At 38.4% G+C, this 10,560-nt stretch overlaps 2 protein-coding genes across 2 annotated transcripts; one reads left to right on the top strand and one right to left on the bottom strand.

The window, feature by feature from the left end:
* Positions 1 to 909: 909 nt before the first annotated feature.
* On the bottom strand, positions 910 to 6,575 carry uqcrc2b (ubiquinol-cytochrome c reductase core protein 2b). Its single transcript, XM_083904234.1, has 14 exons — positions 6,483 to 6,575; positions 5,552 to 5,638; positions 5,095 to 5,244; positions 4,941 to 5,005; positions 4,804 to 4,860; positions 4,239 to 4,363; positions 4,051 to 4,148; positions 3,914 to 3,971; positions 3,732 to 3,827; positions 2,356 to 2,558; positions 2,171 to 2,251; positions 2,006 to 2,082; positions 1,393 to 1,546; positions 910 to 1,241 (listed from the first exon to the last, which is right to left on the bottom strand). The coding sequence occupies exons 1-14, from the start codon at positions 6,513 to 6,515 to the stop codon at positions 1,158 to 1,160; spliced, it is 1,368 nt and encodes a 455-aa protein (XP_083760360.1). The 5' UTR covers positions 6,516 to 6,575; the 3' UTR covers positions 910 to 1,157.
* Positions 6,576 to 7,308: 733 nt separating this feature from the next.
* On the top strand, positions 7,309 to 9,185 carry LOC310938971 (NHP2-like protein 1). Its single transcript, XM_083903627.1, has 3 exons — positions 7,309 to 7,496; positions 7,672 to 7,792; positions 8,733 to 9,185. Exons 1-3 carry the CDS (start codon positions 7,494 to 7,496, stop codon positions 8,993 to 8,995), a joined length of 387 nt encoding a protein of 128 aa, XP_083759753.1. The 5' UTR covers positions 7,309 to 7,493; the 3' UTR covers positions 8,996 to 9,185.
* The last annotated feature ends 1,375 nt before the right edge of the window (positions 9,186 to 10,560 follow it).

The raw sequence follows: 10,560 nt of genomic DNA on the forward strand, positions 1-10,560 counted from the left end.
CTATGTCGTCCAAAATCGGAAAAACAAATTCAAACTTGTTTTTTAGCCCAAAATGTGACAAAACGTCAAACTATACTATGTCGTCGAGCTCATTGTCATACTACACTATTTCGTCCACAATCTGACCATTTTTTTGAAAAAACAAATTTGGTCCAAAATGTGACAAAACGTCATACTATACTAAAATTTTCTAAAAATTGTGGACTACTTAGTGTAGTATGTCGTTTTTTCTGATTTTGGACCAAAACATTTTGGACGACATAGTATAATATGTCGTTTTCTGTCAAATCTTGGACGACAGTATCGTTTGATGTTTTGGTCAAATTTTGGACCCAAAATGTTTTTTTTTTAAATTGTCACATTTTGGATGACATAGTATAGTATAACGTTTTTGTCCAATTTAGGACCAAAAGAAAATGTTTTAAGAATTTTTGATGACATAGTAGAGTATGACGTTTTTGTCAAGTTTTGGACCAAAACATTTGTTTCTAAACATTTTGGACGACAAAGTATGGTATGACGTTTTGGTCAAATTTTGGACACAAAACATTTTTCCAAAAATTTTGGACGACATAGTTTGGTATGACGTTTTGGTCAAATTGTGGGACGACGTAGTTTAGTATGTTGTTTTCGTCAAATTTTCAACTAAAACACTTCTCCAAAAAAATGTCAACATTGGGCAACTTTTTTTCAGGAAAGTTTGGGGAAAAAACTGAAAAGACTTACTAACCTACGACTTTAAAAAAAAAAAATTTGGATGACATACTAAATATTACTTAGTTTTACATTATATAAAAGTAGTGTGTAAAATTCGGTCCCATTCATTAGCGTCAATTTGAGGTAAAAGTCATAAAATAATTACCTTTTCAACACAGACATCACAATAAAACACTCACATCTGTGTCGGTTTGATAGATTGTATTTATTATTTTACATCAGCTATACAGTAAATGTGGTCACATGAGTGGAACACGGCGTCATGACATAACTGTTACAACACCGATAAAGACACAGTGGTGTCATGACATTGTATCGCTCAGAACAGAAGTATAGAATGAAAGGTGGTGATGTTGATCTCTGGTGTCTTTTTGACAAAAACGTCACAAGGGACAAAATCTGCTTTACCATTTTTTAAGTTAGAAGAAGTACGAGGAGCTTTAGATCTCATCCACAAAAGGTGTTTTTACGAGGTTGCCACAGGACGCCATGGTCTTCTTTCCGGACACAAATTGGCTGGCAGCCTGGAAACATATATAGATGTAAAAAAACAATTATTTTACAAAGCACACCTTTAATTGGATTGCAAGAATAATTCATCCCATTTCATACAACTATAATTACATAAACGATCAATATCTACAGTATTTAACTTCCAATAATCAAACGTCTTACGTTGGCGACGTCAGTCAGGGAGACGTTGTCGATGTTTGTGGTGATTTCCTCCGGTGACGTGTAGGAACCAGCAGTCAGAGCCTGAGTGGCCATGGCCTCCAGCAAAGCCTCTGGGGTCTCCAGAGACATGAGGAGCTGTCCCTTCAGCTGGGCCCTGGACACGAGACAAACATTCAAGTCTGAGATGATGAGACTCTTCTGCTACAGTTTATCAGCCGAGTGCAGATGAGTTTTCATAGGGATCCGACTCTACTTTAGGGGAAAAAAATTGAAAAAAACTTTCCTCAATTTTTTCTTTAAATGTGTCGGGAAAAAAAGTTACAACAACTATTTTATTTTGGGTTTTATTTAAATACTTATTTTTTTTGAAAATTGAAAAAAAAAATTTTTGATAAGTTTTTTTTATTTTTGAAAAAAAAATGTTTTGAAAAGTTTTTCTTTTTTAACCAAGCTTCTTTTGAAAAAAAAAATTTTCTGGAAAGTTTTCACCCCCCAAAAAATTTAAAGTCATCCAAAATTTGACAAAAAAAATCAGCTAAAAACATCATAGTACAGTAATGCATCACATTTCCGTGGAGTTTGTCTATTTTGTGTGAAGTAAACAAAGTCTTACTTGGCTCGAGTGAGGTCAGCAGCTGTGACTCCACCGTCAGCGACAGCTTTCACCTCAGCGAGAGCGGCCTTCAGCACCTGGACAGAGGTCAGAGGTCACATTGAGACACTTGTTAAAACTGTAGTGGTGATCAACTGGTTCATGAGCTGAATGAAGTGAACTCACATCACCAGCAGCTGCAGCCTGGGAAATGGTGTAAATGCCAAACAGACCAGAGTCAGAGTAGCTCGCGTTGAAAGCGCTGACCTGTTAAAAGAAACATGAGATAATCATTACACTTCTCTGTCAGCACTGCTATAGTGAGTTAGGGAAAGCAAGTTTTTTCATACTATGAACCGAGAGCCACTCACATCAAATGGATCAGTGGTTGCCCCGGAAACCCCCTGGACCAGTTTGTTGGTGGTGCTGGAGCCTCTCTTGACGTGTGGACCGGCTCCCAGGACGTGCTGCAGGACACTGAAGGCCAGAGCCTCGCTGCTGCCCAATGCTGCCGACTGACTCACCACAGCTGAGTGGAGGAGGCTGTTGCCGGTGCTGGACAGACGAGCCTCACCTGAGCACGAGCAGGAGGAGAACAAGGGTGAATTCCAATTCCTTGCTTAATCCTCAATCTTAACCCTCAATCTCAAAAATGTGCGCTCCCTCTAGTGCAAGTGCTGTCCCGATTCTCAGAAAAATTAAGTTGAGGGCCAAGTTTAAGGGCTGTATTGCCCTCAATATTGAGATTTTCCGAGACCACCCTTGGGAGCAAGGGCTACCCAGAATGCATTGGGTGTTTTCACATAAGAAAGATGGCACCAAAAGCAGCGAAGCGAGTGCGATACAAATGAAGTATTTTCTTTGTTAATAGAGATATAAAAATGATGAAAACCATTGTATTATCTTAGTTTAGGCCCATATTATGGATTACTGACGTCATTGTTGCATAACATTTATTTTACGATCTTTTGTCAATAGCCGTCTGGTGCGGACACGCAATCGTTCGCTATGGTTTACTTTTCAATAAGTCGTGGTGTGTGGTAACTGTCAGCTGAATATTTGTATGAGTATCATCTTATAACTAACTGACAACCTAATAACTTGACTGAAATAAAGTTATAAATAAATAATCCTGACGTAAATGTGTTCTTCTTCTTCTTCTTTTTTGGAGTTGACAGACTGGACGCAGCTTTCGCGTTATTCTGCCCCCTACAGTCTGAAGACATATCTGCATTTAAGGGGTGTCCCATTTCTAAGTGACAAAATAACCCTCAAAACTTGGTTTTGAGGGCCAGTTAAGATTAAGGGTTGAGCTTGAGGGTAAAGATAGGAATTGGAATTGGCCCCAAGGCTTAATATAGATCTGGGTTTGTTTGTTTTTTAAGTGTGGTTGTAGGAGCTACTGATGCTTCCATGGACCAGGTGCTCACTCTCAACGTCCAAATCCCCCAAAAAAATTTATTTTGTGACTTCAGAGGTTGAAATTCTTTGTTCTGGTTTACGTAAGTGACGTAACGAGGCATCAGTGGATCAGCAACACGTGTCCACATACGCTGAAATTGTTAATTTTCTCTATGAACTTTGGTGCAAGGGAGTAAGCGGTTTCTAAACTTCAGTTTCCAGTCGGACAAGACCGACCAACATTGAGCAAACGCAGTAGATACATCTGTAACATGTTCTTATGATAGAAAAAATGTCAGACTTCTGTCATTTCGGACACTTTCCACCATTTTATGGTCCAACTCACCTCCACGATACTGAGCTGTGGCTCCTGTGGTTCCTGCTCCACTGCGGATGTTGAGAAACTGCTCTCCGACTTGCTTCAGCACGGCATGGTCAACGCCTGGATTTAACGTGAACACCATCAACTTCATTATCTTTAAACACACGATTAGTACATGACTTTATATCATAAAATAATCCTCTTACCGAGTCCCACGAGAGCCATTCGTGCACTTGTGAAGTTGTTCTGGACAAACTGGTGCAGCTGCAGGAGAAATAAAAACCATTAGAAAAACACGGCTGACGCCACAAGTCCAAGAAGAATGAGTGAAAAAAGAACTCACATGTTCAGACTGGATGTTGCCAACCATGTGGTCAGGACAGTACAGGGAGTTGCTCAGGGCGTTCTTGTAGGCGGCTGCGTGCAGAGCTTCAAGCACAGCTGGAAGAAGAAGAAAGAAGTAAGAGGGGATGATCATACACCATTTTCTCTGGTGTGTTGTTGAGTAATAAAACCGTTAAATCTGTTTACCTATCTGAGTGTTGTGGGCAGCTATGGCTTTGTCCAGCTTCACTCTGGGCGTGAGGTCTGACACCTCCCATGGACGGAACTCTGGGGCGGTCGTCACGTTGATCAAATACTCCATCACTGTGTCACTGCAGAGCGCAGATAAAGATGATATTTTACTGACAGTTGAGAATGTCCTCATTTAATATAGTTTTTAAATACTTCTTTGTATTCAGCCAAATGTCAACAAAACCAGCAAAGCAGTGTGGTTTCCCTAATCCCTTAACCCTAATCCATAACTATCTAATCCAACTACTTTGCTAATCAATTAATCGGCCCTTTTTCAATAATTTAAACAAGTTTTCTGATATTTCAGCTTCTTAAATGTGATTATTTTCTAGATTCTTTGCTCCATGTAACAAAGAAATCATTAAAACCAAGTAATTTCGGCTTGTGAACAAATACAAGACGTTCGAGAACATCATAATTTAAAGGTTTGACAAACACTGATTGACAGTTTTCAATGTTTTCTTTCATCAAATGATAATAAAGAAAATAAAACAGCCCCAGAGACATCACAAAGACTTACATGTCATCTCTCAAGCAGTCGACGGTGTACATCATATCGTCCCTGGTTGAAGTCACGCTGCACAGAGATATAAAAACATTTAAACACATCGTTCACTGCGGTTTGTGACGACCGTCGTTTCTCTCGTGGTTACTGACCTCAGGCTGCCTCCCACTGCCTCGACACCACGGCATATCTTAAACGCTGAAGCTCCTTTGGTTGTCTGCAAAAACAACAAGTTATTTTTGCAAATCCGGTACAATAATGTAGTTTGATTTCTCTGGTTCTTGGCCTGGTCTGTAAGTGTCGTACCAGGTTGGAAGCGAGTCGGAGGAGATGAGTGACCCCCTGGTTCTCTGGAGTCTCATAGCGACAGCCGGCCCTGACGACTACTCCGATCTTGGAGGCTGGGGAGTAGTTCTCAAGCGAGGCGATCACCAGTCCACTGGGCAGTCTGGTCACCTGGACAGAGAGTTTGAATTACTCAAATGACATTATATTTTTGGTGTTATAAGATATGAGACAAAGGAAGAACACAATGTGTTCATAGGTCATCTCTTCAGTGCCACACCCTAAACCAAACTGTCTGTACAAAGACAGTGACTCTCATCACACACATGGACGTCCTGGTACGAGTGCGCAGCCACAGGAGGAGAGAGCTTGACGCCAGCTAAGGGCTGGACGAGGGGCTGGACGAGGGACTGGCCCGTTCTGGCAGCCGCATAGTAGCGTCTCTGTGGAGGAGAAAGACGAGTAAACCACCACTGACCTGCACATCCTGAGGGTGAAACTTTACGTGTCCGGCGGCCCCAGTGGATTCCACCTTACGGGCAGCCTGGGCAGCATAAAGCCTCGTCTGGGAAACACAGAATATGGACAGGTGAGAAATGAACGGGTGTTTACTTGTGCAAAGACGATGAGAGAAAGCAGGAAATCAGAGGCAGTGGATATTGTGACATTGTTCAATAACCTTTGACAGCAAACCACACTTAATAATTTGAGAACATCGTTTGCAGGTTTGATTATGAAAATAATCATTGGACATGAGATAAGACTATGTAATGTACAAAGTTAAATTGCGTTTCTTTAGGTTCCAATGAGTTAATACCCATTTGTAGACAAATAACTTAAAACTGTTTTCACAAAAGGACAAAACGTGAAGCTCTGGTGTAAAATTAAATGACACGTATTTCCCCTACGCCGGGTTTGGTTCATTATTGAAACACAAAGCACAGCCTTCCTTTTGGTTAACGGTTAATGAAAATGTCCAACTTCAGTTTTACATTAAGGCTGAGTTTTACTGATAATAAACACAAATGTCAGATAAAAGAACAACATTAGCAGATGCTAAAACGAGAAGCTAGGCTCTCGTTTATTTTAAATGAGGCTTGAAGGTTGAACTAGCAGCCAAATCAGTGAGGTCCTGGATTATTAAGTGAGACAGCGTAACACATATATGATTAATACAAGTGTTAGGACGATATGTTTGATTAATTTTAGATGTTTTGATGCAGGTCAAACACCGGGTTACGTCAGGCTCGGTTTGACCGCTTCCTCCTCTCGCGTCTTATCCTGAAATGACCCTGAATATTAACGTCTTCTCTTCAAACAAACGGACTGAAAACATGCGGCTGTGGAGTCTAAAGCTGTGTCTACATATAATTACACACGAATGACGTTTTTTTGTAGTGAAATCTTACTGTTAGTTGACTGATTCCCCGGATCCCCTTCATCTTCTACCCTCTCTCCTTCAGCTAGCGCGGTGAAGCAATATGGCCGCCACTCAAAGTGCCCTACCCAGAATGCACAGCGTGCGTGTTCTTCCTGTCTGGCAGAAGCAGCACAGAGAGCGCGCCCCCTGCTGGCCTGGAGGGGAACATCCTCATGTTATTTTCAAATGTATATTTGACATAAAGGAAGCGTATTGCATTCACATAAAATCATTTTTTATTTTTTTAACAAGATTTTTTTCCGGTCTGTTTTTAGGACATTTTTTATTCGGGGTCTGTTTTCACACGATTAAAACTATACCAAGAATATAATGGACATTATATATATTTTATTCTTTGATAATTCTATCCTATAATCATATTGATATATTAATGTTTTTTTTTGTTGTTGTTATATTTCATGTTTTAATATGGTTTGGATTTGTTTATTTTTCTGATTTATATCCCTTGTATTTTTTTTATTTGTCCAAATTCATTAATTCATTAATTAATTCATTCATTCATTCATTAAAATCATGATACTATCCTATATATATTATTGTCAGATTCAGTATATATATTTGCATTTATTATTTATTATTGCAAATATTATGCCTTTATCTGATTTATTATCTGATTAAATGCCCGTAGTTTTTATTTTAAATTTAAATTAATATATATATATATAAATATATATTTATGTAGTTTGAAGGGGGAGTGGTTAAGTTGTATTTCCGGTTGTTTTTGAGCAGTCGTCCCGCCCACTGACTGCGCATGCGCAGAACCTCCCACGTGTTACAAACGTTTTGGACTCGCTGCGTGCTCCACAGCTCTCTCTCTCTCTCCCAACGAGACTCTGATAAACGAACTATAACTTTAGAGTTAAAAAGAGATTTAAAAAGTCTAATTTTCTTGCGCTTTTCAAACCTCGCTGAAGAAAGAAGAAGAACCTCCGTGAAGCTTTTCGCCGAGAGGGCCGGAAACAGCACAACACAGCTCACAATGGTGAGTTCTGAACACCGGCTAACCGGCTAGCTCACTGTTAGCAAGCTAAAGACTGCGCAGCGAATCAACTTTTTTTTAAAAAAGAACCGAATTAACGCTGCGTTTTTCTTTTCCAACATTTATTAAGTGTTTGGTTGATGATGTTGACATGTTTGTTGTGTGTTTTCGTGCTCAGACTGAAGCTCAGGTGAACCCGAAGGCCTACCCGCTGGCCGACGCCACGCTCACCAAAACCATCCTGGACCTGGTGCAACAAGCGTCCAACTACAAGCAGCTGAGGAAGGGAGCGAACGAGGGTAACCGACAGTTATTTAGGTTATTTTCTAACAAGAGATGAGTCCGTTAATAATGGTTAGGGATGGTCAAATAATGGGGAAATTGTTTTTTTTTTTTTTTTAAATCTTCATTAAATTAATCGGCAGGTGTTTTGATAATCGAGAGCTAGTTCTCAAGATTTTGTTGGGGTTCCTAGATGAATGAACGACTTGTGGATTAAACCATTTCTCGATTAATCTGGAAGATAATCGATTATGAAAATGATTGTTAGTTGCAGCCTCAGTATCCAACATATCAGACCAATAATCAGGGCCGTTTCTAGCTGTTTGGGGGCCCTACACGAGATACTATTTGGGGGCCCTTATTTTTTCATACTCATGGTAGAGATTACTAATTTTTTCATATATACTGTGACGATGCAGCAGGTTGTTACATTTTAAAAAATGTTAAATATAAACGTTAAGGTGGCATAACATAAAACACTTTTAACCCACCATTCAAAAACAGTAAAAAACTAAACATACTTGTATATAAATAAATAATGGACCAGCATCCATGTTATTGCACCAATTTTCAATACATATAAATAAAGACGGGTACTTTTAATTCTTGAAAATATCAGTCTGAACTTGCAGTTTGGGGGCCCCCTGGTGGCTGCAGGACCCTATGCAGCTGCATAGTCTGCATATAGCAAGAAACGGCTCTGCCAATATAGATAACGATAATTTTTTCCGTTTCTTAAATGTAAACACTGCACTAAAATGTCCCCTTGTTTTGTCCACAAATAAAAGTAGTTTTAAATGGTAATTTTTCTCAAAAAGTAAACCCCAACTTCAGAATCGAGAAGTTTTGGTGTGCTGAATCAAAATGTTCTGCACTATTAAATTCAGCAGTGCATCAACATGCTGCTTTGTCGTTTGTAATATAATGTTGTTAAATTGTCCTCTCGCTCTTCTCCAGCCACCAAAACCCTGAACAGAGGCATCTCCGAGTTCATCGTGATGGCGGCGGACGCCGAGCCCCTGGAGATCATCCTCCACCTGCCGCTGCTCTGCGAGGACAAGAACGTGCCGTACGTGTTTGTCCGGTCCAAGCAGGCCCTGGGCCGGGCCTGCGGGGTGTCGCGCCCCGTCATCGCTACCTCCGTCACCATAAAGGAGGGGTCTCAGCTCAAGCCGCAGATTCAGTCCGTGCAGATGGCCATCGAGAGACTGCTGGTGTGAGTTCCTGCTGCGCTGACGAAGACGGATTCCATTTTGAAAAAATAATTCTATGTTCTGTTTGATGAGAAACAGTTTTGGTTTTTTGTTGGTTTTTTTGCAAGGAAAATAAGTAAAAAAGCTGTTTTAATTTTTAGGACATGTTTATTTCTGTTTGCAATGAAATCATTTGATTCAAAATAAACTTTTTATATATAACAAAAACCTGTCGTTTCTCATCTCTTTAAGCACTAAGTTTAATTTTAGTGACTCCCATAGGATTAAAAAAATCAAGATAGTTTCCAGGGCAACAACATGGTAAACAATGCTGTTTCCATTTTTAAGGATTTGTATTAAATCTATTTGCTTAACATGTTAGTGCTGTGCCAGTGAACTTTATGCTTTCAAACTGGAAATAAGACAAACGTCCATTTTCTACCACTTTATCGTCCACATGAGGGTTCGTGTTCATAAAAAACGTTTGGATGTTGGACATTTTTCTCCCAATTGTTGCTTTTTGTCTCCAACATAACACATTTAATATCTGTTGTCTGCAAAGTCTTCATGACGCCCATCATTTATCTACTTTATCTACACTTTATTCTGAAAAGTTGTTTTTCACGCATTTTGATTATAAATGATAAGAAACATTTTAGAACCAAAACTGGTGAGTTCTTGTGTCACAGCAGCAAAGTATTAAAGGGAAAAAAATTAAACAATAATATAAATATATACCCTGTATGTTTACCTCTTTTTACATAAACAGTGTATTATATGTGTATCTAATACATGTCACTATACCAAAAACGAAATAGGCATATATTGTACTATTATTACATGAATGAAAGAATGTACATATATGTGTATATATATGTATTATATATGCATGGGGCTACACAATACACAAGAATAGGACGGCAATTTTTTTCATAATCAATTAATCTGTAAATTATTTTCTAGAATTAATTAAAAGGGTAAACATCTTATTTGATAACAATAGTATTAAGGCCACATGTAAAAAAAAAAATATTTTTGAAATAAATAAATAAAAGAAACCACATTAATTCTGACTTGGCTCTTAAACTCTGCACTTGGACTTTTGGACTTTAATCTCAGAATTCTGACTTGTTTTAGTCGCAGAATTTGGACTTTTCTCTTCATCTCAGAATTCTTAAACATTTTCCTCAGAATTCTGACTTTAATCTCAGAATTCTTAAATTTTTTTCTCAGAATTCTAACTTCAATCTCAGAATTCTTAAATTTTTTTCTCAGAATTCTGACTTGTTTTAGTCGCATAATTTGGACTTTTCTCTTGATCTCAGAATTCTGATTTTAATTTCAGAATTTGCTGGATTTTTTTGCTGAATGTTTTTTTCCACTCACTTATTTATTTTTATTTTTTTATTATTATTATTTTTTATTCTAATGTAGGCGAAAAAAAGTATGACGTACAATATTTTTGTTATTGTTTCTTTAAAATAAGCAAATTTTTAGAACTTACTTGTTTTAAATCAAATAAAAATATTTCATTTGTTTTAAAACCGGTTAGGACTTGATTCCTGAGTGATGACTTCAGTCTACTTTAAAGT

This window comes from Microchirus variegatus (assembly GCF_963457635.1).
Source record: "Microchirus variegatus genome assembly, chromosome: 17".
NCBI lineage: Eukaryota > Metazoa > Chordata > Actinopteri > Pleuronectiformes > Soleidae > Microchirus > Microchirus variegatus.

What these genes read in the sequence shown, in the direction of transcription:
- LOC310938971 (XM_083903627.1), top strand. An exon ending in GAGGAAGGGAGCGAACGAGG is followed by an intron (nt 7,793 to 8,732) that starts GTAACCGACAGT and finishes GCTCTTCTCCAG; the next exon opens with CCACCAAAACCCTGAACAGA.
- uqcrc2b (XM_083904234.1), bottom strand. Translation starts at nt 6,515, where the DNA reads ATGAAGGGGATCCGGGGAATCAGTCAACTAACA. An exon ending in GGGGAATCAGTCAACTAACA is followed by an intron (nt 5,639 to 6,482) that starts GTAAGATTTCAC and finishes TGTGTTTCCCAG; the next exon opens with ACGAGGCTTTATGCTGCCCA. An exon ending in CAACCACTGATCCATTTGAT is followed by an intron (nt 2,252 to 2,355) that starts GTGAGTGGCTCT and finishes TTCTTTTAACAG; the next exon opens with GTCAGCGCTTTCAACGCGAG.